Source organism: Myotis davidii, unplaced genomic scaffold (assembly GCF_000327345.1).
Source record: "Myotis davidii unplaced genomic scaffold, ASM32734v1 scaffold120, whole genome shotgun sequence".
NCBI classification, from domain to species: domain Eukaryota; kingdom Metazoa; phylum Chordata; class Mammalia; order Chiroptera; family Vespertilionidae; genus Myotis; species Myotis davidii.
This window is the reverse complement of record NW_006294778.1, coordinates 3,516,141-3,543,916: the sequence shown is the minus strand read 5'-3', so window position 1 is coordinate 3,543,916 and position 27,776 is coordinate 3,516,141. Positions and strand designations below refer to the sequence as shown.

Below are 27,776 nucleotides of genomic sequence, written 5' to 3'. Positions count from 1 at the left end.
AATTCAAGAAGATTGAAATCATAAAAAGCATCTTCTCAGACAACCATGGCATAATATTAGAAATAAACTACAATAAAAACATCCCAAAATACTCAAAAAAAAGAAAGAAAGAAAGAAAGAAAGAAAGAAAGAAAGAAAGAAAGAAAGAAAGAAAGAAAGAAAGAAAATTGATAAGGAGCAGCAGTAAAACAATACAAGAAAGTAGATATAACCCAAATATCCAGAACTGAACTACTGCATTTTGCCTCACTACCCTTAAAAGCCAGGTATGCCTGACTCTCAAACCTATATCAGTATTAAGATTAAGAAACAGTTCTTTTCAAAAATGTGTTCTGCATGTTGAAAAAGGGGAAGGTCATTTTCACTCTGAGCAGCAACCTGGGGTTGGAGAGAGAATGAATGGGATGGGACAGACAGCCCTCTTAAATCCAAGCCCTAAGATTCCTATTAGCATTTAAGAGCATAGAAAGCCTTGATATCATTATGAAATAGTATATCTAATCCTTACCATTAATAACTGGTGTGTAAACAACAATTCCAACCAAGTTTGGATCAGATACAGTTGTGTCCAGAATAAGGCCTCCAATGCTGAAAGATACAAAATCATATAATTTAGGGAAGAGGAAAGGAAATGTACTAATTTGAAGCTGTTCTTTATATACAAACACTTCTACTTTTAAAAATAAAATAATTAGCCTGAGCCTGGCTGGAGTCGCTCAGTGGTTGAGTGTCAACCCAGGAAGCAAGAGGTCACAGGTTTGATTCCCGGTCAGGGCACATGCCCAGGTTGCGGGCTTTATCCCCAATAGGGGACATGCAGAAGGCAGCCGATTGATGAAGTTTCTCTCTCATCGATGTTTCTATCTCTCTATTCCTCTCTCTTCCTCTCTCTCTCTAAATTTCAATAAGAACATATTTTTAAAAAGAAGAGATTGTTTTTAAAAATAAAATAATTAGACATTAAAAAATAGATAAAATATATTCAAGGTAAAAATCAATGTCAATCACAAATCTTGAAAATAAAACATGATATAAGCTATAGCCCCACATTTCAGGGCTCTCTTTCTGATCTCCAAGATAAGTTACTTGTAAAAAGGAAAGTATATGCTTTAAGTGCATATACAATGAACACTTGAAAAAAAAATTTAAAAATATTTTTGTTGCCCAGATAATATAACTTGTTATAGAAAATATAAATAAAAAGAAAATAAAAATCAACCATAGTTACATCACTCAGAGTTACACTGTTAGCATGTTAGTAAATACCCTCCCCAGACATTTTAAAATGTGTATATGTTTAAAAATAAAAACCCAAATTGTAAAAGTATTTTCTTTCACTTTTATTAAATTTTATTTCTAGCATGCCCTAACCGGTTTGGCTCAGTGGACAGAGTGTCAGCCTGTGGACTGAAGGGTCCTCGGTTCAATTCCTGTCAAGGACACATGCCCAGGTTGCAGGTTCCTCGCTGGCCCGGGCCTTGGTCAGGTGCATGCAGGAGGCAACCAATTGATGTGTCTCTCTCACATCGATGTTTCTCTGTCTTTCCCTCTCTCTTTCCGTCTCCCTAAAAATCAATGGAAAAATATCCTCTGGTGAAGATAAAAAAAAAATTATTTCTAGCAAACAAACACATGAGCATTATTTAAAAAGTGAAAGTACCACAAAGCTTATAAAATAGTCCCTGGTCCCACCCCCCAGATCCTGCCTTCCACTACCAATTCTTTTCAACGTCGTTAGCTGTTTCTCCTGGCATTTAATTCTGTATTTCTAAATAACACATTTTCCCTACTATTTCTTAACCTATAATTTTAAACATTTCCCTAACAGCATCCACTGTGGCAGATGGAGGATTTAATCTCACTCTTCCCTCCTCACTTTAGTCCCTTCACAATTCTCTTCCTCTCTCTATTCTGACAGTCTGGTTATCATTTTTGGTGAAACATTTAGAGTTTATTTTATTATAACAATGGGATCATAATTCACAACTGAAATACACAGCATCTTGTTAGATTTCCTCACTTGTACTGTTTGCTTTGTCTCATATTTTTCTTAAATTTTTTAGCTGTTTATTACTAATTCAGCCTCAAATTAGTAGCGAAGTTAATGAAATGCCCCTGATTACAGTCAAGCTCATCCGGCAGGTAATCAATCGATTCCACTTTCTTTCTTCTTAGAGACATTCCTCCTGAAGCCCACTGTTCTCCCGATAGCCGGGGCAGTTGCTCTCTAGGCCTGGTGCATGGCTGGCATCCCTACCTACCCTTCAATCGCCCCATGAGGAGGCTTAGTCTATGACTGTGACCAACTCCCAGCATTTCACAGGATCCTGTTGCCTGAATCCTCCCGGAAAAAAACAACTTACATTACAGAAAAACAAACCACATGCTATCCTCATTTCTATGTCGTCTTATTTCTTAGTTCCTTATTTTGATAAAATTGTCTTTTGTCAACGTTTATATGAAAGGGCCTATGGGAAACCAATATACTGAAATCCTGTGTGTCTGAAAACTTCATGAGTCTGTCCTTACGTTTGGTTGATACTGAGACCGTATTTTATGTTCAAAACATTATCCCTCAGAATTTTGGAGGAATCGCTTCTGGTGTTGCTAGTGGGCATCATTTTGATTGCCAATCCTTTGTATGCAACTTGTTTTCATTCCAGAAGCTTTGGAGATTTTATGATGACATGCTTTGATGTGGGCCCCTCCTGCTCCAACTCATGGTGCTGGACGCTTAGTGGCCCCTTTTAATCAGGAAGCCCGTGTTCTTCCGTTCTGGGGAATTTCCTTATGTTATTTCTTTGATAATTTCCTTTCCTTATTGTTTGCCTCCAATTGTCTACCTCTCTGTTCTCTGTTCTATTTTCCAGGATGATTCTACCTTCTTACTATTCTACTGATTTTGTTTCTGGTATTTGTATATTTCTGAATTCCAAGAGCTCTTCCTGTGTGTTTTTTTTTCAATCCTCCTCTGAAATCATTCTGTTCTTACAGAATTGTGGATGCCACCGCTTCTCTTATTTCTCTGAGGACATCGGAGATAGTTTTTTGAGGTTTTTCAACTCTCTCCCACTGGTTCTCAACCTTCCTAATGCCGCGACCCTGTAATACAGTTTCTCATGTTGTGGTGACCCCAATCATAAAATTATTTTTGTTGCTACTTCATAACTGTAATTTTGCTACTGTTATGAATCGTAATGTAAATATCTGATATGCTATATGTGATTTCCGATGGTCGCAACCCACAGGTTGAGAACTGCTGCTAGACTTCCTTTGAGTACCATTTTTTTTGTCTCCGTCTTTCATGTTAGAAGTCTTAATCAAATGTCTGATGAAGGGCTACCCCTCCTTATAGGGCACAAGAGAAAGCACACTTGGAGCTCTGTGTGCCTGGGCAGAGCTGGTCAGCAGGTGGGCCTCACTGAACAATGGTCAGGTGGGCATGCAGCTCCTTCACCAAAAGACCTGCAAGGTCAATACATACAGGCTTTCTGTTGAGCTGAAGACCTCCCCGGGAAAGACAGGATCTGATTTCTTGCCTGGAGCTGTAAGCTGGACGGCCAGCTGGTGCTTCTGAATCTGGAGCCTCTCCCATTTAGTCTCTCCAAAGTGAATTCCTGTCTTCTGCTAAGGTGGGAGGGGCAGCTACCTGGGTGGTCAGACTAGAGAAGAGCTGTTGGGACCTTCAGCCGTGGGCAAACTATGGCCCGAGGGCCGGATCCGGCCAGTTTGAAATGAATAAAACTTTAAAAAAAAGACAGTACCCTTTTATGTAATGATGTTTACTTTGAATTTATATTAGTTCACACAAACACTCCATCCATGCTTTTGTTCCGGCCCTCCGGTCCAGTTTAAGAACCCATTGTGGCCCTCGAGTCAAAAAGTTTGCCCACCCTTGAGTCCTAACTGCTTCTTACACACACTGCCCACCACTCTTCCTTTCAGCTTTCGGAAGTACTCACGGCCCTAATGCCTCCACCTGTCTGGGTTCCTGAGGCTCAGATCGGGGCGATGCCTCTGGGTGCTCCCCCTGCTGGCGGCTGGGTTTTAGCTTTTTCCGTTCTGTTAACAACTATCCACCTGATTCCTATCTTACGAATTTCTTACTTGCTGTCCTCTCTGTTCTCCTTCTCTTTGTAGTTTTTTTTAGCTTTTTATCTTTTTATTGTCATTTTGGTAGTTTTAGGAAGGAAGATAAGCACGTCAATCTACCATGTTTAACAGGAAATTGATACCCATTTCTAGCTGACTCTTCTCACCAAGGGTATAATGAACACCTTTCCTCGTCAAAGACTTATAACAATGCTATTTTTAATGGCTGACTGATACTCCTTTTTGTGACTGCATCACACTTCATTTGATCAATATCTGACTGCTAGGCCTCTAAGGTATTCTTTCTTTCTATTCTTTCTTTCGTTAAAAATTCCACGGTGATTAGGGTCCTTGGAACTAAATCTGTTGCATATATCCTTAATTATATCCTTAAGTCCTGTCAGAGGCCTAGAGGTGGAAATAGTTGAATGGCATACACATTTCTAAGGCTTTCTGATACCTGTCTGAGCAATTTACTATGAAAAACAAGTAATGTTCTTGTCAGGTTACAACACACACACACAAAAACATACCCACACATACAAAGACAAACACCACTAAATTTCACTCAGCAATCTGGTAAAGATTTGGTTGGAGAGAAGTTTACAACTGGTAGCCAAATGAGGTTCTCTATATCTACTGATTTCTGTAATTTCTATCACATATATCCATTATCACTTTGGATAATAAAGAATTGACCCAATATACATAATATAATTGACCCAAGAAATAAAACAGGCAATCGATTTGTTTTAATGTACACATAGATACAGGCACATAGATTGTATGCGTGCACGCGCGCATGTGCACACACACACACACACATGCACAACATTTAATACTAACCTACTTATAACCATAGCGGTTATGACAGGCTCCCAGCCCGAGTGGAGCACTGTCCTGGTGGCTGGATGTTTGGCTGCTACTATAATCCAGATAGGAGTTAGAGCCAAGAAAAAGACACCAACCAACGGAGAAATGTAGTAATAATTCTCTAAAATTGAAAAAGAGACAGCATTTCAGTATCTGTTCTAACCATGTAGCGAATATTAAAAATTTACCAGAAGGTATGTTATCAAACATATTCACAGGCTATTTATTTTCTACAAATTTCAAACAACTTTAAAACTGTAGATAAAGTGCCCAGCCCAAATGGCTCAGTGATCGAGCATCCACCTATGAACTAGGAGGTCACGGTTCGATTCCCGGTCAGGGTACATGCCTGAGTAGCAGGCACAATCCCCAGTGTGGGGCGCACAAGAGGCAGCTGATCAATGATTCTCTCTCATCATTGATATTTTTCTCTTTCTCTCCCTCTACATTCTTTTCTCTGAAATCAGTAAAAATATATTTAAAATAAATAAAACTGTAGATAAGATAAAAATATTAATGTAACTGAAAACTAATACATTAATTGAGCAAACATTTATTGAAATGCCTATGTGACCTAGCAATAATAGGATGGGAAGAGCAATAATAATAATAGGATGGGAACAGCAATAATAATAATAATATAACAATTAAAACAACAAGAGTAAAAAAGCCAACATTTATTTGGCTCCTACTATTAACCAAGCATTGTGGGAAATGCTTTATATTCATCGACTCGTTTAATTGCCCTCACAAGTATGAGGAGAACACTGTCATTCTTTTTTTTCTATTAAATTTATTGGGGTGACATTGGTCAACATACACACACAGGTTTCAGGTGTGGGTTTCTATGTTGTAAGATATGTATGTCATTTCTATTTAATAACAAACTGAGGCTTAAGAGTTTATAGGATAGAAAACTGGAAAAGAGGAAGCTATCAGAGAAAGAGCTTGAGAACTGACTATCAAGCCTTAGTGTGAACTCCACAAGGCTAGGCCAAGAATAACTGGGGATTTGTCACTCAAGACCTACCCCCCTTTAGAGGAGAGGCCTCTTTGAACACCGAGAACATCCAGTAGACCCAAGAAGGGTAACAGAGCTAGCCCCAGTGTCAGGTGTGCTGTAGCTTCTCCCCAGTCAAACTCAGAACCACGCCTATGAGGCTCAAGCTAATCCACAAATAACAGCCCACAAGAACAAAGTCCAATACTTTGCGAAGAAAAAAATCGAGCATGTTAACAATATTACATTCACAATGTCAAGCATCCAACCAAAGATTACTTTTAAGAGTTTGGGATAATATTTGGTAGCATTTACAAGCTTCGTTAAATACACTGAGACATCCTACTTCCGTTAGACATGTCACCAGTCTCATAAAAGTATCCAAGTACTTATACTAATCTTTATAAAGCTAATAAATTAAATGTACAAATACAATGAGTCTTAAATTTTCATAAATATATATATATAAATATATGCACACAAATTTGGTAAGATTTTGATATAAAAACCACAAAAATAGGTCAATTACTTAATTATGAATTTAAAAAGGGAATTAGAAGACTGACATGTTACTCCAATGGGCTAAGTTAACAAGTGCACACACACAAAAAAATATGTACTGCTTCATTAGCATAAAACCATTAAACCCATGAGTCGAATTCTCAAATATTTTTATATTTAAATCTCCCTAAGTTTAAAAAAATTGCCTGTCTCTTCTTGAAACAGTTACATCATTCCAGGACATTTTGGTTATATCATTTTAACTAATGGAGGTTTTATTATTATCAGAGATTACTATCAGCCAGGGCATTCTGGATTCTTCTCAGTGACTCTAATACTTATTTTGTATAGGAGAGACTTTATAACTTAAAGACAATTGATCTCATAGTCCTTGTAGCCTTAGATTTAAGTTAAATGTTACTAAATTTTCCTGACATCTCACAAAATTCTTCAACCCTATTCATATTATCTTTCACTGAATTTTGTATTTCTTCATCTTCCTAACATATTTACAGAACTTCTCACCTATGCCTAAAGATATTTCAAACTAGATAAAAACTCAAACTCTTTTCTATCAGGAAAGAACACCTTACTATAGATATTAAAATAATATCCAAACAACTTTATTCTTGCGGCTTTATCTGATCTTCCATCACATCTTCAAAATAATTATACCCACAAAATTCATTGAAAGATTTTCTTCCATTTAAGGGACTTTGACTAACCCTACACATAGTTTCATTTTTTTCTCTATGATTTTTAAAAAATGAAAAAAAACCTGTATTGAATAGATTCCCAGTTCTCCTTTTTTAAACCACTAGATAAGGGGGAAAAAAACCCATCCTAATTAGGAAGCATTCTTACCTCCTAAAACAAGCAAGGTTGCCAACAATCTCTTTATAAGGTTAAACAGAAACGAAAAGCATTAAAATCCATTAAACACAATTGAAAACTATTTTGCTAGGTCAGATCATCTTAATATTTCATTTCCAGGTCAATAGAGGAGCACCATGCCAGGCTTTTAAGTTATTCTCAACATTAAATCTCTGGAAGGTCATCTGAAGTTGAAAAAAAAAAAAACACAACACCCATCCCAACCCTTGAATCACTGCCCTGAATTTTCAAAGACAAGAAAACATTTCTCGGAATAAAACTAAAAATAATGAGTGCAGTTCCTCAAAAACTTAACCAGAGTTATCATATGACTTTCTGTCATATGTGTCAAGAGAACTGAAAATATATGGTCGTGCAAAAGTGTACAAGAACGTTCATAGCAGCACATTCATAAGAGCCAAAAAGTGGAAGCAGTTCAAATGGCCATCAAATGATGAATGGATGACAAGCAAAATGTGCTATATTCATACAATGGAATGATGTGAATCCATACAATGGGGTATCACTCAGTACTGATTCGTGCTACAACACAGATGAACCTTAAAAACGTTCTACTTTGAAAAAACAGCCAGACATTAAAGGTCACCTATTGTATGGTTCCATTTCTTGAAATGTCTAAAATAGGCAAATCCACAGAGACAGAAAGTAGATGCTGGTGCCAGGGAATGGGGGAAGGATACAATGGGAGTGACTGCTAAAGGTTTCTTTTTGCCGTGATAAAAATGTCCTGGAATTAGACAACAGGCTGCACAATCTGATGAATGTACAAAACCCCACCAAACTGCATACTTTTAAAAGGCGAACTGTATGGTATCTGAATTATTATCACATTTTTTAAAAAATTCCAACAATAGCCCTGGCCAGTGTGACTCAGTTGGTTGAGTATCATCTCATGCACCAAAAGGTTGCTGGTTCAATTCCCAGTCAGGGCACATGCCTGGGTTGTGGGCTGGATCCCGGGGAGTGGGTATGCAGGAGGCAGTTGATCAATGTTTTTGCTCTCACATCAGTGTTTCTCTCTTCTCCTCCCTTCCTCTCTCTCTCTAAAAATCAATTTAAAATAAAAAAATAAATTGCCACCTATTTTTTTTAATTCCAACAATTATTTTTAAAAAAGGAGGGGAGACTATATTTTTCAAAATTGCCAATGTCATAAAAGATAAATGTACAGTATATACATTTGTACATACGTAACATTGAGAAAAAGAAAGGAAAAAAGAGAAAGCAAATGGGGTAAAACGTTAAAATTAGTTGAGTCAGGATTCAGAATATACAGGTGCTTTTTTGTACTCTTTTATTTTTGCAACTATTTTATACATTTGAAATTATCTCCAAATAAAAATTTTTTAAACACTAAAAAAAAAAAGAGTGGGAAAACCATGATAAAATAAAAGTAACTGATTTACTGTAAATGTGTTCTATTTCAATTTCCTAACAAATCTAACACACCCATTCCCATCAAATTAGATCATATGTATAATTGCATAGGATTCTCCTTCCTTTTCCTTGGGTAACTTCTAATCCAATTCTGATAACTAGGGAAAAATTACAAATATAGAAAAAAGGAAGTGCTAAAATAGTCCTCTTTTTAGGATATATTGGTGTCTCATAGGTGTCACAAAATTGAAGAATTACTTTTAGAAAACCACTAATGGCACAATCAGCAAGAGAAAAGGGTCAATTCAAAGCCAACCATTGCCCTGGCCAGCGTTGCTCAGTCATTAGAGTGTTAGCCTGCACCTTGAGGCTTCTCTCGTTCCCTCTGTCTTCCCCTGCCCACTCCCTTCCACTCTCTCTAAAAATAAATCAATGGAAAAAAATATCCTCACTCCTCGGGTAAGGATTAAAAAAAAAAAAAAGCCCAACCATTATCCAATTCTAGAGATTTCCCCACTTTGCTTCCTCCTGCCTCCTTAATCTACCACCAAGGGATTTCATGTACCTTCCTTATGTTTCTGTCCTTTGATTCTAAATGCATAAAAGGAATTCAAAATGCCACTCTCCAGAGCATCTTCTCAATTATTTAAGATCTTGCTTCTGGGCATGTCCTCAAAAACTTGGCTCAGCCCTAATCGGTTTGGCTCAGTAGATAGAGCATCGGTCTGTGGACTGAAGGGTCCCGGGTTCAATTCCAGTCAAGGGCATGTACCTTGGTTGCAGACACATCCCCAGTAGGAGGTGTGCAGGAGGCAGCTGATCCATGTTTCTCTCTCATCGATGTTTTTAACTCTCTATCCCTCTCCCTTCCTCTCTGTAAAAAAAAATGAATAAAATATATATTTTTTTAAAAACTTGGCTCAAATAAATGCCTATACAACTTTCTTTAAAAGCTAACCATGAACTCCTGCATTGATATCAAAATCTAAAAGAATGGCTTCCTCCTAAATAAAATATCTATTTAAATTTCCCTAATCGAAATAACATTTGGTATTCATTTCTGGGTACTGTGGTAGGCTGTGTAAGGGCCCTCAACGACATCCGCACCGTAAATTAAACCCCAAATTTTTAATATTACTTTATACAGCAAAATCCTTCCAACGTCAAGGGTTGTGAAACGGGGAGGTCATCCTGAATTACTTGGGTGAACCATAAATGTGATCACAGGTGCACTGATAGGTGAGAAATAGAAGGAGATTTGACTACAAAAGAGAAAGCAATGGAACCACAGAAGCAGGGATGGAGCGATGCGATGATAAGCCAAGGAATGCTGGCAGCCCCCGGAAGATGGGAGAGGTAAGGAGAAGGTTTCCCCACAAAACCTCCAGAAGGAACCAGCCCTGCTGACACTCTGCCTCTAGCCCTGCAGAACTCATTTTGGACTCTGACCTCCAGAAACAAGGTGTGTGATATTTGTTACAGCAGCAACAGTTAACAAATACAGGTGGAAAAGTAAAACGCAGTGGAATGTTAAGCCTACTTAATACCTGTGTACTTAGTACTGATTCCCTGCTATATGTAAACTAAAGAGAAGGATTAATACAGCTAAAGTGGTTCAGATTCCTAGGATTCCACTTAACTGCCCAACATAACCGCCATCTTTTTCATCCATTGATTTCACCTTTTATTAGATTGCCGGTGGCATTTTGTAACTACTGTTATAAAATCTCATTAATGGCATTCATTCTTTTGAAATATGTAACTGCTACTAGTATGAGTGACACCTTTGTATGTTAGCTGTTTCTGTGTAAGCGCAAAGCAATGGGCACTGTAAGATGCAAACAATTTTTTAAATGCCCTTTATAAATAACCATTAGCATTTTCTCACTAAATAGACCTTCTAGGAATCACTCTAAACTAAGATGGTACAGTACTAAAAACTTATGAATGCCCAACCTGGTTTGGCTCAGTGAATAGAGCATCAGCCTGTGGACTGAAGGGTCCTGGGTTAGATTCCAGTCAAGGGCACATGCCCGGGTTGCAGGCTCGATCCCCAGTAGGGGGCATGTAGGAGGCAGCCGATCAACGATTCTCTCTTGTAATTGATGTTTCTCTCTCTCTCTCCCTCTCCTTTCCTCTCTGAAATCAATAAAAATATATATATTTTAAAAACTCTGAAGAAGGGTGACACGCACAATAAATTTAGATTCTACTATCACCACATCAAGGCAGTGACATTCTAAAATGCCGTGTAAATAACCCAGTGGCATCCTTGCTAGTGTCCATAGCACTGAAGCAACAACCTGAGGCTGATTGTTATTGCTCTTACAGCTTCGACTGAGCCATCTTTTTAAAAAAATATATTTTATTGATTTTTTTACAGAGAGGAATCAGCTGCCTCCTGCACACCCCCTACTGGGGATGTGCCCGCAAGCAAGGTACATGCCCTTCACCGGAATCGAACCTGGGACCTTTCTGTCCGCAGGCCGACGCTCTATCCACTGAGCCAAACTGGTCAGGGCTAAGCCATCTTTTTAAAGTTAACCTTGAAGAATGAGAAGTCAACATTTTGCCTCTCAGAACTTGCTCAAAAAGAGAAAAGCAGATAATATTCAAATTTTTTAAAAAATTGCATACATAAGAGAATTACATAGCCATGCAGTTAAAATAATTGAAAGAGTTTTTAAAATTATCTTAAAATAATGCAAACAAAAAGAAAGAAAAGACAACAACCGACTTTAGATCTTTTTAATAGCATTTAAAGATTAGTACATGTTGAAAGATTACTATGTGAATAATAAATGCCTATTTGCACCTGAAATAGATCTTTTCTAGCCATATGTTGCTATTTTAATTTGTCTACAGTGATACTAATCTCTAGAAACTCCCTGCTAAGGCAAGATACCCTACCAATACACCCCTAATACTAAGTCCTCATCGAAAGGATCATTTTTGTTATAATATGTTTTGAACATATACTATGACAACTCAGACAAATATAACTGTCTTCTATTTTCCATGCATCTACCACTTCCTGAATAACCTCTCCTCACATTAATTTGGTAGCTTTCAAAAAATAAAGCATTTGGCGGAGTGCAATTTGCTTAACAACCACTACGGGGCGCTACAAAAATAAAAACAGATTTATCCTTAAGCTTATACCCTCATAATGACATTTACACACAAAGCTAATGATTGCCCAAGTGTAAAAAATGTCTTAAGCCCTAACTGGTTTGGCTTAGTGGATAGAGCAGGGGTCCTCAAACTTTTTAAACAAGGGGCCAGTTCACTGTCCCTCAGACCGCTGGAGGGCCCTCATCATTGATGCGTGTCTCTCTCTCTCTCTCTCTCGCTCTCTCTCTCTCTCTGTAAAAAATCAATAAAACATTTAAAAAAAAAGAGAATGTCTTAAGAGAAGTATCAATAAAGTGCAAAGGGAACTCAAAGGAGAAAAGGACTGGAAAATGCCGGCTCTGTGTGGCCTTCCTGGAGGGGAGGAGAATGATATAAGAAAGAAGAGAGAAAAACCACAGCCTGTATGAGAATCAGAAGATGGCTGAGTTTGGCTGGAGTAACGGACACAAGAAAGGAAGGAGCAAGCCAAACCTTGGGAAGGTCAGTTTCTACGGCTCCAGGAGGCCTAAATGCCAGGCTGCAACTTGAAATCTGTTCACTGAGCAATGAAGACTTACGCAGGGGGACTGCAAAGAATGAAGTCAATAGAAGTAAACAAAGCTCTTGGGCTTGTTTTGCCCCTGCCTCCCCTCCCCCCCACCAACTGGAAAGGTAAGAAGGGGGGCGGGGACCTATGTTCATTTCAGGTATCAGAAATCAGCAAACTGTATCAGAACTAAAAGAAAGGCAGCACGCTGAATGAATGTCCAGCGAGTCAGTACAGTGTATCAAAGCTAAGAGCACATGAGGGGAGCTGTTCCAAGTCATTTCTGAATATCCAAAATTCTAAGTGAGACTGTTCTCCATGTCCAGTTCTTTGAGAGCCATATATATGTATGTATGTATATATATGGCCTCTATTTATAACCAAAACTTAAAGCTGCCATGAAATCCTCTTTTTGCCTCTAAAGACTGCGAAGTGTTTAACAGAATTCAGGAATTAAACGTTGTTACGAAGAACTGGACATCTCAGCAGGATGCACGAGGTCTTGGAACTTAAATGTTCAGAATACCATGCATTCCAGGCTGACAACTGCTATCTTATGAGGCCCCCTAGTGCTCACAATGCAGATACTTCAGAAGTTCAAACACTGACACTTAGAAAAACCTTTATTAAATCAACTATGGAATCCATCAGTACTATGATTCTTGTACCAATTCCACTCTGGGATGTGGGGGTTCCCACACCACCAAGCAATTCTCAGACACCAGCTGAGTGTCCTACCATTCAACTCAATTCTGACACTATCTACAGGAAGATATAACATCAGAATCCACAGGTTAAGGGTTTAGCCCTTCCTACAAGGACCCCCCCCACACACACACACACCCAACACACTAACAAAATGATACTAAAAACTACACACACACACACACACACACACACCTTCAGATGCCAGTCCACGTCCAGGTTGTCACCTGTGCTTCTGGTCGAATGGCTATAAATCAGAGGTTCCCACGACGCCCTCCTTGGATTTGATTAATTTGCTAGAGTGGCTCACAAAATTCAGAGGAACATTTTACTTACTAGATTACCAGCTTATTATTTATAATAATAAAAGGGTAATATGCTAATTAGACTGGACTTCATTCCAGACAAAGCTGGGGCTGAAGGGAAGCCTGGGTCCCAGGTGCCAAAGGGAAGCCAGTGCTGGCAGCCGGGGTAAGGAAGGCCTACTCTTGCACAAATTTTGTGCATCAGGCCTCTAGTCCTATATAATAACAGCCCAATATGCTAAGTGTCCGACCGTTTGTTCGATAGTTGGACCAGTTGCTATGACATGCACTGACCACCAGGGGGCAGGCACTCCAATCAGTAGCTTGCTGCTGGGGGCTGGCTGAGATGGGCCAGACATGCCCTGGAGCCCTCCCACGACCCTTCCCTGGCTAGCCAACCTCCTGCAGTCCCTCCCCAGCCTGCCGGCCCCAACCAGGACTGGGCAAGATGGGCCAGACATGCCCTGGACCAATCCGTGCACCAGGCCAGTTTCAGCCTGATCCCCACAGGCCAGGCCAAGGGACCCCACTGGTGCACAATCCGTGCACTAGACCTCTAGTAAAAGAATAAAAAAAATAGGCAGTCGAGTCGTTTCCTCGGCCGGACGCAGACAGTTGGTTCGCTGCGCTCGCTGCTCCAGCCCCGTGGCTGCCCTACGCGGCGCTCCTCTGCTGGCAGGATGGCCCACAAGCAGATCTACTACTCAGACAAGTACTTCGACGAGCACTACGAGTACCGGCATGTCATGTTACCCAGAGAACTTTCCAAACAAGTACCCAAAACCCATCTGATGTCAGAAGAGGAGAGGAGGAGACTTGGTGTCCAACAGAGTCTTGGCTGGGTTCATTACATGATTCATGAGCCAGAGCCACATATTCTTCTCTTTAGACGACCTCTTCCAAAAGATCAACAAAAATGAAGATATCTGGGGATCGTCAATTAAATCTTTTTCAAATTTAATGTATATGTGTATATAAGTAGTATTCAGTGAATACTTGAAAAATGTACAAATCATTCATCCATACCTGTGCATGAGCTGTATTCTTCACAGCAACAGAGCTCAGTTAAATGCAACTACAAGTAGGTTATTGTAAATTTGTTAAGATAAAATTTCTTCTAGTTACTTTTTCTCTTAAATATAAGTGCCTGTTTGACTTTACCTGTTACTTTTGTTTAATAAAGCTTGTATGTTGCGTTTTAAAAAAAAAGAATAAAAAAAATAAAAGGATGTAACTCAGAAACAGCCAGATGGAAGAGATGCATAGGGCAATGTATGGGGGAAAGCCCATAGCTTCCATGCCCTCTCTGAATACAAAACTCTTCCCAAATCTCTATGTGTTCACCAACCCCGAAGCTCTCCGAGTTCCATCCTTTTGGGGTGTTATGAAGGACTCATTAAATATGCATGAGTGAGTAAATCATTGGTGACTGGTGAGTGATCCCACCTCCAGCCTCTCTATCCTCCTAGACATCAGAGATGGGATTGAAAGATCCATCCCTCTACTCTGGGTGATTCCCCCAGCAACCAACTGGCCCCATCCTTAGGTGCTTTCCAAAAGTCACCTCATTAACATACACCCAGGCGTGATGAAAAGGGGCTTGTTATGAGTAACAAGACACCTGTTTCACCTTTTGGCTCTGAAGCAACTTCAGGCATTGAGGACAAGATATTATGACAAAAATACTCTGACAAAAGATGCTCCCATTGCTCTTATTACTCGGAAAATCCCAGCGGTTTGGGGAGGCTGTGAGTCAGGAATCTTGGACAAAGGCTAAATATATATGAGAAATATATTCTGAGCACCTGAATGACCAAACATCTATTTCTTATAAATCACATCACTATAGTAGCCCATCTATATATATAAAAACCTAAGTGACTGTTATGACCAGTCGACTGAACTACTGATCGACTGGCCGCTATGATGCGCACTGACCACCAGGGGGCAGACACTCAATGCAGGAGCTGCCCCCTGGTGGTCAGTGTGTTCCCACAGGCAACCTCCCACGGCCGGCCAACCTCTTGTGGTCCCTCCCCCCAGCCAGCCAACCTCCTGTGGTCCCTCCTACTGGCCAGCCAACCTCCTGCAGTCCCTTCCCCAGGACTGGGCAAGACGACCCCAATCAGCCCTGATCGCTGGCCAGGCCAAGGGACCCCACCCGTGCACAAATTCGTGCACCGGGCCTCTAGTTAGAATTTCTGTCCTCTTAATATTAGAAAGAAACCCTTTACTCTTTTCTACCTCTCCCTTCTTCCTTCATCTCTTCCTCAGAGTGGGGAGTCTTATCTAATTAGTAAGACTTGGGAAGCGGGCACTAAGCATGCCTAACTCATCCCTTTCCCTTTTGGGATCCAGCCCAGCGATGCCAGTCTCCCTTCACCAACCATTAACAGCCTGTTCCTGTGGGGGTGAGGACTACAGGCCGTCCAGCTGCCTGGCTGTGAGTGGGTGAGTAAGTTTAACACGGCAGGAGGACAGCATGGAGTCACATTCTCTAACACTAGCCGTAAGCCAATATTTCAAGCCCAAATTCAGCATCGATTTCTAAACTGTATAATAGTTTAGAGGACAAAAGTATGACCAACTGTCACCCAAGTTTATAAATTAGAGCAAATAATCCCTTTAAAAACATAACTCTCATTTTCTATGTTTTTAATTGACTGAGAGGGAAAGGTATTGAGGATTGCCCTGAGTATACTTGAATTTATATCATTCCTTGTTCATTCCACAACAAAGCAACCCACGACCTATGGGAACGAGACCTTACATTTAGATCACTAATCGTTTGGTGTCCTTATTCTAGGTAGGAACATATAATCTTCTAAATGAGAAGACTATTCCTTGACCATACGCATCAACTCTTACTAAGCATTATTTTTATGCTGCTCATTACAGAATTCGGGTAATTTTATATACTGAATGAAGCCTCCCTTGATGTCTCTGAAAGTAGTAGATGCTTCCTGCCTTTGTTATGCTCAAGCCCTTCCTGTAGTTCAAAAACATGTATCTGAGACTCTTCTTCAAACCACATGTACTTTAGACTTACTCTAAAGTAAAGCATAAATCTGTGAAGTCTCCATGAAAATATATGAGGATATGTGAATAAATGCTCCTGGTTTGGCTTATAAACTATCTTCTCCCCCCCATTTTGTATTACTGTGGGTTTCTGTTTTAATTTTTAAAAATTTGGCATCTAAAAAAAAATGAACCACAACCAATTTTTAGCACTAAATCGATTCTTACGAATCATATTCATTTATATTGGTAGTAGTCCCAGAGTATAAATCGCAGTAAACAAGTCATTAGATTCTATAACTACTCTATCACTGTTATCAGAAATCACATATATAAGATGACTCCAACTTCACACAGTATTCAGGTTAATTTTCATGGTGATTTTTTTTCTTTTAGTTAATTGCCAAGCTGGTTTCTGATTGGGGGAACAATCACTAGGTTTCAAGCACCGCCATAAGCTTGTGTTCTGGGACAGTAGTACAATGCACGTATCAGAACACTGTACGTTAACTCCGCTGGCTACCCATTTAGAGGAAAGGGCAGAGGTCATAGAATAGACAGAACTGTGTTCAATCTTCCTACCAGTAGTGGGTAACATACATAACCTGCATAAGCCTCAGTTTTCTCATCTGAAATTAGAGATGATAATATAGAGTTTTAAACTCTATAAGAAAACAAGTATGTAAGAAAAAATATATGAGAACACATAGTACGTGTACAACAAATAGCAGTTATTGACCTAATCAGTCTCAACCACAGTTCTAACATGGATGAAGGCCACCACAGGTTCATGGCATTGCTATAACAATATTTATTTAAAGAGACTCTGATTAACACATTATATTTAGTGTCAAGTCAACTTACCAAGACAGGAGTACAAACCCTGGCTTATCCAAGCCAATATGGCAAGTGTTATAAGGTCACCAAAACTAGCAGCGATGGGTGTGGCAACATTATCAGGATTTATACCAGTCTTCTTTGAACCAACGATAACCCCAACCATGATTATTCCTAGAAGAAAGAACATTCATTACTTTTCTGCTATGATTTTAAAAACAATCAATTCCCCTACATACAAAATACACAGGCTAGTCAAAAAGCCTATGAATTTCAGTTAGACTGCTTAAACAAGCTGACTAATACAAACAAAACATTTGACACCATTGCTCTGGCAAAATGCCTTTCAAGGAATTCCAAGTGGGGAATCATGGAAGATTCGAGAAGGTCAATGTTGCATTTAGACACCTGAAAACCTCTGGTAAAATAAAGTTAAAGCTGAAGTTTCAAATTTAGTAACTTGTATGTTTTAGATGTAATGTATTTGTATGTATCAAACACACACATTTTATTTTAACCCTCAAATAATGCATGAAAATATCAAAGAAAGCTAAGTCATATTTATATGCATAGCAACTGGGGAAGAAAACCAGTAAAAACAGATTTGTTTACACAGTGGTAGCCAGGAATACTTGCTTCCTTTTATTATTTGAAGGTATTGAAATGTTAAGAGGAAGGAAGCAATTGAATTTTGAACATGAGGCCAGAAGCTGTCTTTGTTTAGAATACTCTCTCAATCCTAAGTTTGTGTCTAGGAACTTATAACTAAAGAACAGAAGCTGAAAATGTGATTGTGTACTTACACTTTTAAGTCCTTATCTTCCTGAATCATAGAAATGGGAGAAAAATAACATTTATATCCACACCTAATTGTATAGATTTTCTCATGCCAACACACTCATTCAAAGGGTGCACTGGAGGCGATTTAAGATTAGTTTACCTATGTGCTAATAAAAACCAATATGGAAGCCTTGATATGGCTATAAAAAAACAACAGGATCTCATGGCATTTTAAGATTGGAAATGACTCTAAATGATTTTCTTCTAGAAAACTCGTGTTATGGGCAATACAACTGAGAGTACGGTTTACATTCTTGCCTAAGGTCACAGAGGTTGTAAGTAACTCTAGTCCACTGTTTTCTCTACTATCCCATAAAGCCAAAATAATACCTTAATCAATAAAGAAATTTTTTTTTAAAGTAGAATTGCTATCTTGCTTCAAAATAATGTCTCATATCTTATATTCTGGAGGCTTTTTCAATCTATGGATTACCTTTCCCATAATACCAATGAAGAACAAAAAAAGCAACAGCAGAAAAAGTTTTTAAATGTATTATGCAACAATCAATCAAGATGTGATCGTGCAGAATTTTTTTCAAAATCAGCACATTTAAATATCTATATGGAAAGTTCTATTACAGAATGCCATCTATATAATTTCAGCTGAAAAAAAATATTTTGTCATTTGGACCAACGGAAAGAGCTGGGAGTCATCAAATAGGTTTTAATTCTGCTTTTTCTGTGAACAGGCTGATGAAATTAGACAAGTCAACTTACTTGAGTCAGTTTTCTCACCTACAAAAGGTGGTTAATAGTATCTGTTCTACATATATTAACTGGATTATAAAGGTCAAGTTATCATAAAATTAGAACATATATTGTTCAAAGTAAGAAGCACTGAACATGTGTTTTTAAAATTGGAATTTTTATGGTTTTAAAAATTCTAGGCAGTACATACATGTGCTAGACTGAAATTTTTTAATAATTCTATCTAAATAAAACAAAATTAGAAAGAAAACAGAAGCAAATGAGCCTAAATAGAATGCTAATGCTTTAACATTTCTTTAACCAGAAATAAATTTTCTAATAGCTTAATTTCACTCTCCTTTGGTCAGTGTTGACGCTACCCAATTCTAGTATTTCTATACAGTCACACACCACTTAACAATGGGGATACATTCTGAGAAAGCATTGTTAGGCAAATTCGTCATTGTGCGAACATCATACAGAATGTATGTGTACAAACCTAGATGCTATAGCCTACTGCACACCAAGGCTGTATGGTATAGCCCATTACTCCTAGCCTACAAGCCTATACATCATGTTACTGTACAACACAACACGAGATTAAATCAAGCACAAGAGAAAATGATGCAGTTGAAACATGGTAAACATTAGCTGTATGAGATTGCTGCCCAAGAAACACATCATATGTTTTACAGTAATTTTTTATAAGTAGAAAGAGTAAACTCTAAAATAATGATAAATAATATAGTAAATACATAAACCAGTAACATAATCATCTATTATCATTATCAAGTATTATGTACTGGACATAATTGTATGTGCTATACTTTTATTTTTTTTAATATATTTTTATTGATTTCAGAGAGGTAGGCAGAGGGAGAGAGAGATAGAAACATCAATGATGAGAGAGAATACCATTGATAGGCTGCCTCCTGCATGCCCTCTAGTGGGGATCAAGCCTGCAACCTGGGCATGTGCCCTGACTGGGAATCAAACCATGACCTTTGGGTTCATAGGTTGACACTCAACCACTGAGCCACACTAGCCAGGCTGTGCTAATAGTATAGTTGCACATATGATTGGCAGCACAGTAGGTTTGTTTACTTCAGGATAATCACAGACATGTGTTGTGCTAAAACATTACAATGACCATGATATCACTTGGCAATAGGAATTTTTCTGCTCCATGATAATCTTATGGGACCACTGCTGTATATGTGGCCCATCATTGACTGAAACATCAGTAAGCAGTGCATGACTGTATAGGCAAGAAACTACTCCTGATACAATTAAGTACTAAAACAAAATGTTTGAAAATATTTTAGAAGTCTTTTTTAATAGATTTTTATTGATTTCAGAGGAAGGAGGGTGGAGAGGGGGAAAGAGAGATAGAAACATTACTGAGAGAAACACTGAACAACTGCCTCTTGCATGCCCCCTACTAGGCATTGAGCCCACAAGCCAGGCACATGCGCTGACCAGGAATCAAATCAGTGACCTCCTGGTGTGTGGGACATGATGCTCAACCAACTGAGTCACACCAGCTGGGCAAGAAATCAAGTCTTAATTATAATTAAATTCTCTTAAGTTCTGGGAAAGAACCTAGCCAAAAAGTTAGCTTCATTATATGATCACCTAGCAAGAGAATCTTCTTTTGAACCTTGTTGGTTATATAAGGGTGAAAAGATGATGATTATAAAATAAAAAGAACCAAGTCTTTATGACTATCAGTCCATAAATAATCTAGTTATCCAATGTGAAGTTCATATTAATTAATAAATATTTTAAAAATGATATCCCAACTGAAAATTTCTCATGTAGTGAGTTTTTTACAACTTCTGGCTCTCTCAAGTTCAACAGCCAACAATCTGCTATGTTAAGCTTACGGTTATATTTGTATTGCCACAGAGATAGTGCAGAGTTTTCTTTGAAATCTGAAAACTTGAAAAAATTTCAGCAGAGAGACTGCCTTTGGAACTCGGGATTCTTGGAATCCTTGTTACTCAACTGAGAAGCCAGAAAATTCCTCAGCATGATTTTCCGGAAAGAAGTTTCTCAATTAAGTTAACTTAACAGAAACAAATGAGTAACTCAGCTATGCTCCTGATCTAGTTTGAGAACTGTCCCAGGGTACCTACGGCCAGGAGACGATCCAAAAGCCTGTTCTGCACTCAGGTTTACATATAATAACTATAAATATATCTGAAATAAGGTATTTATAGTTTTTAGACAACTTTTTGATGTTTTTTTATTATGAACACATACCATTTAAACAAAAATAGGCATGGTATTGGGAAATGAAAGTAAGAGACTACGAGTGGGCGCTTGTAAATGTACTTACCCTGCAGAAGAGAGGCGATGAAGGCAGTTGCTACGCTGCTAGAGCACAACAGTATGGAGTGATCAAGGTAGTACTTCCCCTCTGGGATCCAGCCCAGTATAACTGCCGCCACGGCTGCTAGAAAACCGACGACTGTTGCTTGAACCTAAAAAAAATTTTTCATAAAATTCAATGGAATTATTCATTTCGCAAACACACCTGTAGGCCTGATTATATAAATGTGCGTATGAGAAGTCAGAGGAAAGTATGGCTATTAGTAACTGAGCTGCCTTTTAGAGAAGCTACTATATTTTAGTTTTAATATTCTCTAAGGCGGTGGGGTCTCAAGTTGCGCAGGTATGAAAGAGGGTTCAGGGATCTGTTTCTAACAAGCATCTCAAGTGACTTTCATGATGTAATCCACACGACATCTAAGAAAATAGCGACTTTAGGGCTGAAAAGTACACAACCCACCAAAGTGAAGCCTGACGCCAGAGGCAGTGTTGGCAAGAGACTGGATTTTATAATCCAAAAATGAGAGTTTGACTCCTCGCTACACCACTTACTCTTGTGGCAAATTATTCAAATTCATTTATTCAACAACTATTAATTTAGCGTCTATTATGTACCAGGCACTATGGTTGTGTTGGGCTACCACAGTGGTCAAAACAGGTTTATTCCCTGCTCTTAAAGAGCTTTGGTTGGTGGACATTAAACAATAACCTTACATGTAATCACCATCATGATTAATGATATACAAACTTCCGTTCCTACCCGGCCAGTGTGGTTCAGTGGTTGAGCGTCAATCTATGAACCAGGAGCTCACAGTGTGATTCCCGATCAGGGCACATGACTGAGTTGTAGGCTCAATCCCCAGTAAGGGGCGAGCAGGAGGCAGCCAATCAATGATCCTCTCTCATAAATGATGTTTCAATATCCCTCTCCCTCTCCCTTCCTCTCTGAAATCAATAAAAATATATTTTTTAAAACATATATATATTTTGGGGACATCCTATATTTGTACAGAGTGTGATTCCCGGTCAGGGCACATGACTGAGTTGTAGGCTCAATCCCCAGTAAGGGGCGAGCAGGAGGCAGCCAATCAATGATCCTCTCTCATAATTGATGTTTCAATATCCCTCTCCCTCTCCCTTCCTCTCTGAAATCAATAAAAATATATTTTTTAAAACATATATATATATTTGGGACATCCTATATTTGTACAGATATTAAACTCAAACTCTGGCTCTCTTATACACTTAGAACAGAAAACATTTTGTATATTTATATTTTTATATTGTATGTTTTTCATATTTAGAAGTACATAATTTCTAGAGAAAGAAAACTTTCAAAATCATTGATATTCATTTATTCTATCCCTTTTTTGCAGTAGTAAATTATCACTTGGGGTCCCCTGAACAATTAAATGGTAGACTTAACTAAAATTTATTTCATTCTTACAAGTAACAACCAAGATCTGTAAACCCAAGATCTAGAATAAATATGTGTATCACTTACCTGTTTTAAAGCCAAGTTGCCAATTATTAGGTTCCACTTTTCAATGGGTGAATCCATCTTCCCAATATTTACCTGTTGAGGTGGATATTTTCAGGTATCACTGAATAAGCTATATGCTCTCTATTCTACTTCAACAGCACAGTAAGTCTTGAAGCCAAAGACAAGTCTTTAGTAAATCTGATGAGATCACACTGCACTTTAAATATAATTCTGAGTTCGCTACTATTCTTACAGCTCACATTCAGCGTGCCTGAGATGTTTCAGAAATTTTTTAGCTTACTTACTAGCTCACAAGTGGACTAGCTAGTACTACCCACCTTCCCAGTGACGTTATTTTACAACTAACACCATCAAGTGCATCCTAACATGCCAAATTTTGTGTACGTAGGCCCAATATAAGTACATAATTTTCAGTTGCTAGCATATAATTTCACATCATGAAACTAATGTGATTTGAAGGATTATTGACCAAAAAAATCCAGATATAAACAAATCATTCATAGGGACATAATTTATATTTGAGTCATGACTAACACTGTTAATAAAAAAAAAATTCATTCAGTTCAATATGAATTTTGATCACATATCTCACTATTAAAGTTTATATATCTTTCTACTAAGTGGAAGAATGCACTCCAAAAAATATTATTATTCACATATTTAATTATGCTATAAGCCAAATCATTCTTATCAACCACTTAGGATTCATAAAATGTATATGCAAATCTGACAAGTTTTTCTAATGCAGCATTTTAGAAAACAATGAGCAATCATTATTAAAAATACTATACGGAGCCAGGTTTCAATTATTCATCATCTGCTTGGTCATAGAAGATAGGTGAAAGGATAAAAAGCTGCAAATGAGGACACACACACACACACACAGGTCATAGAAGATAGGTGAAAGGGTAAAGTGGAAAATTAATATAAGGGTATTATAGTATACTTATGGGTAGCTTTAACTATGGTCAAACTGGCTTCAGACCATTCAGTTACGTGCTACACCAACCTTTCCTGTATCAAAAGGGTCCCTGGTTCCATTCTGGCCAAGGGCACATGCCTGGGTTGCGGGCTCGATTCCCAATAGGGGGCCTCCAGGAGGCAGCCAATCAATGATTCTCTCTCATCATTGATGTTTCTATCTCTCCTTCTCCCTTCCTCTCTGAAATCAATAAAAATATATTTTAAAAATATAGTTTTTTTAAATTAATGAATTAAAAAGGTAGAATGTTATAAAATAATATCAGAAAATCAAGAGTTCTGTGAGAAGAGGTTTAAGGCAACAGAAGTCGATTTGGGCTATAGTGGGAAAGTACTTATCAAATTATGTTCCAGTGGTCAGCAACCTGCGGCTCGGCAACCCGCAGCTCGCGAGCCACATGTGACCCTTTAATGTGATTTGAAGGATTATTGACCAAAAAAATCCAGATATAAACAAATCATTCATAGGGACATAATTTATATTTGAGTCATGACTAACACTGTTAATAAAAAAAAAATTCATTCAGTTCAATATGAATTTTGATCACATATCTCACTATTAAAGTTTATATATCTTTCTACTAAGTGGAAGAATGCACTCCAAAAAATATTATTATTCACATATTTAATTATGCTATAAGCCAAATCATTCTTATCAACCACTTAGGATTCATAAAATGTATATGCAAATCTGACAAGTTTTTCTAATGCAGCATTTTAGAAAACAATGAGCAATCATTATTAAAAATACTATACGGAGCCAGGTTTCAATTATTCATCATCTGCTTGGTCATAGAAGATAGGTGAAAGGATAAAAAGCTGCAAATGAGGACACACACACACACACACAGGTCATAGAAGATAGGTGAAAGGGTAAAGTGGAAAATTAATATAAGGGTATTACAGTATACTTATGGGTAGCTTTAACTATGGTCAAACTGGCTTTAGACCATTCAGTTACATGCTACACCAACCTTTCCTGTATCAATCTAGAAAACAGATCCTGTTGTCTAAACTCACTCTGGACTACAGTCTCAAAGTATGCAGCAAATGCAAATATTAATATTTCTCAGTGTTTTGGAATAATTACTCATTCTGTCTTAATTTGTATACTTCTTTTCTAAGCCTGGAAATCTAAACTATTAATACCATTACTTGGAGCTTTAGTTTTTCTTTATTTTAGAAGTTTTACAATTTGAATTGCAAGTCTAACTTACCATTACTAGGGACAGAGGCTCTGCCAACTTCTTCATATCCCTCCACTGAAGTGTAAGCTCAATGAGGGCAGGATCATTTTCTGTTTTGTTTGTTGCTGATTCCCTAGCACACACAGCGCTTGGCATACAGCAAAGACTCAAAACCTTGAGTGTGGCTCGTCCACAAAATACCAACTTTTCAACAAAATGCCGACTTCTGCGCATGGGCCACGAAGTTTCAATCACATTGTACCTGCACGCCCCCACGTGGTATTTTGTGGAAGAGCCATACTCAAGGGGCCAAAGCTCGCGCGCCGCAGTTTGCCGACCACGGTTTAGGCAATTTGCTTCTGGGAAATAGTTTCACAGGCTTTTTAAAAAATACTATCTTTAGGACAATGGATACCATTTTGACTCATCTATATCTAGCATTCAGAAGCAGGAAATTCCAGACCTCAGGTAATAGCACCCAACAATTTGTAGGTAGAACCACTGTACTTGGCTTACTTTCCAATTACATACTACTGTTAGGTATCTATAACAATATCTACTATAATATATATCTATTGTTGAAAAGATAAAAATTCAGGAAAGATACTCAAGTCAAATATTTTTTAAGCCTCACCTGAGAATATGTTTTTATTGGTGTTTAGAGTGAGGAAGAGAGAGAGAGAGGGAGAGAGGGAGAAGGGAGAGAGTAAGGAAGAGAGAGGGAGAGAGTAAGGGAGAGAGAAGGAGAGAGTAAGGGAGAGAGTGGGAGAGAGAAGGAGAGAGGGAGAGAGAGAGAGAGAGAGAGAGAGAGAGAGAGAGAGAGAGAGACTTTTTTTTAGACATCAATTGATTGGTGGCCTCTGTACTTGCCCTGACTGGGGATGAAACCCGCAATCTTTTTGGTATATGCTTTATACAGTAACAAGTTTTAAGGACAACTAACCTTCAACAGATTGAGGTAACAGACTATATCTGATATCTTACGTTTTAAGTTCGGTATCTTTATACTTTCCCGAGACCTTCCTTATAATCCTATACGCTCATTTATCCTGATTCTTCTGCAGATAATCATAAAAATGAGAAAAGAGCCAAACCAGTTTGGCTCAGTGGATAGAGCGTCGGCCTGCAGACTCAAGGGTCCTGGGTTCGATTCCGGTCAAAGGCATGTACCTTGGTTGCGGGCACATCCCCACTGGGGGGAGTGCAGGAGGCAGCTGATCAATGTTTCTCTCTCATTGATGTTCCTAACTCTCTATCCCTCTCCTTTCTTCTCTGTAAAAAATCAATAAAATATATGTTTAAAAAAATGAGAAAAGACCCTTTAATTGAAAAAAAGATTAAAATAATCATAGATTGGCCTTTTAAAGCTATAATGGCTTTTATTCCTTTAACAAGTGAAAATTAAAACTACATTGGGAAACTGTAAAATTTTTTAAAGATTTTTTGCACATAGTTGAAATGGCTGATTTTCAAACAGTGCTCATTTTAAGTTTAAAAAATAATTACTCTTCCCTCAGGGAGTACAATTAGGAATCAGCTACAGCAATCTCAATTACACAACAGGCAACTAAGTTAAGGTTGTGGCAGGTGGGGCGTAAGAGAAAGGGAAGAGGGATTTCATTGTAGGAACTGACAGTCCAGCTGGAGAGGGGAGGCACGAGGTGATTGGCAATGTTAGTGAACTGATAAGAAATATAGGTAAAAGGGAATGGTTGGAGTAAGAGAAAGTCATGAGTTTAGTTTTGAATGTAGTGAGTGGTGCAGACATTTGAAAATTCAGCTCTGGAGGTCAGGAAAGAGACTGGCGACACGGGGCTGAGCCACGTGCAAGCAGTGTTGGATTACATGAAATTACTGACAGGGAACACGTAGACAGAGTACTAAAACCTTAAGAAAATCTCAAATCAAGAGGATGAGCAAAGAAAAAGAGACCAAAAAAGTAGACTTGAGAAGCAGCAATGAAAGAGTTGGGAGAATGAGGGGAGTGTGGGGTTTCAAAGTTGAGGGTAATAAAAATTTCCAGTAGAGAACTGGCAGGGAAGAGTCCAGAGGAGGTGAGACTTTGGGGACTTTGCTATTAAGAAGCCATTAATCTGGGATGTGAGGGTGACCTGGCCGCGACATCTGTCACCCCACTGATTGCCAGGGTTGATTCGGCTCATCTGGCTGGCTCAGCGGGTGTCCCCTTCCTCCGTCACCGATCCAGATGCTGCCTCCGGAAGCCACACGCTCCAAGAGGACGACCTTCCCTCAAGAGGAGAGGATTTGTCTTCAGCCAAGGTGTTCAAGTAGCTGCCCTCCCCTGCTGGACCCTCCAAACAAGGCCTCAGGAAGTCATTCACCTGGAGTTGCTCTAACGGTGGACAGAGTATCAAAACAGCTGACAATGACGCTCCAGCATTCTTTAAGAATCGTAGTCCTCTGCCTAGCAAACGAGACCATTCTCTAAGCAAGTAAAACACCATACACTAGATGAAGATACCATGTTAACATAGCTTGATGCCACAAGTGACTGGTTTTCCATTGACTAATATGTTTACTTTACTCCTCTCAAATCCTGAAAGAATTTCAAGTGGCTACTCCTGGTCTTTTAGCTAATTCACCAGCCAATTCTGTCACCTCTCTCTGAAAATGAGTTCTGGTTTCCAACATGTCTCGCTCGCTACAACCGCTGTTACCATGCTGATCCAAGCCAACACGATCTCAATTTGCCTGCCTGCTTCAGTCCTTGGCCCCCTGTCGTCCTGACTCAACACAAGAGTCAAAATAATCCGTTAAAAATATCTATCAGATCACATCATTCCTCTGTTCAAAACCTTCCAGTGGCTTCCCATTTCACACAAGAACCAAAGTCCTTGCCACGGCGGGTAAGGTAATCTCATCCCCTGTGACTTATCCCCTCGATTACTTGGTCCCAACCCTACTGGCCTCTGTGTTGTGCATCTAACACAGTGGTTCTCAGATTTCTGATGTGCTTCAG

The 27,776-nt window shown here is 38.7% G+C and overlaps 2 protein-coding genes across 2 annotated transcripts in view; one reads left to right on the top strand and one right to left on the bottom strand.

The window, feature by feature from the left end:
* SLC41A2 (solute carrier family 41 (magnesium transporter), member 2) overlaps positions 1-27,776 on the bottom strand; it is a 61,057-nt gene that overhangs the window by 19,566 nt on the left and 13,715 nt on the right. Inside the window, exons 4-8 of the mRNA XM_006769342.2 lie at positions 22,629-22,700; positions 21,132-21,276; positions 17,291-17,437; positions 4,939-5,086; positions 509-588 (exon numbers count right to left, since the gene is read on the bottom strand). Coding sequence (XP_006769405.1) covers positions 509-588; positions 4,939-5,086; positions 17,291-17,437; positions 21,132-21,276; positions 22,629-22,700 — 592 coding nt within the window. The remainder of the gene's footprint in view (positions 1-508; positions 589-4,938; positions 5,087-17,290; positions 17,438-21,131; positions 21,277-22,628; positions 22,701-27,776) is intronic.
* CKS2 (CDC28 protein kinase regulatory subunit 2) lies at positions 13,995-14,607 on the top strand. Its single transcript, XM_006769341.1, has one exon. It carries the CDS (start codon positions 14,089-14,091, stop codon positions 14,326-14,328), a length of 240 nt encoding a protein of 79 aa, XP_006769404.1. The 5' UTR covers positions 13,995-14,088; the 3' UTR covers positions 14,329-14,607.

Excerpts from the sequence above, each read along its gene's own strand:
- CKS2 (XM_006769341.1), top strand. The coding sequence starts at position 14,089 with ATGGCCCACAAGCAGATCTACTACTCAGACAAGTACTTCGACGAGCAC.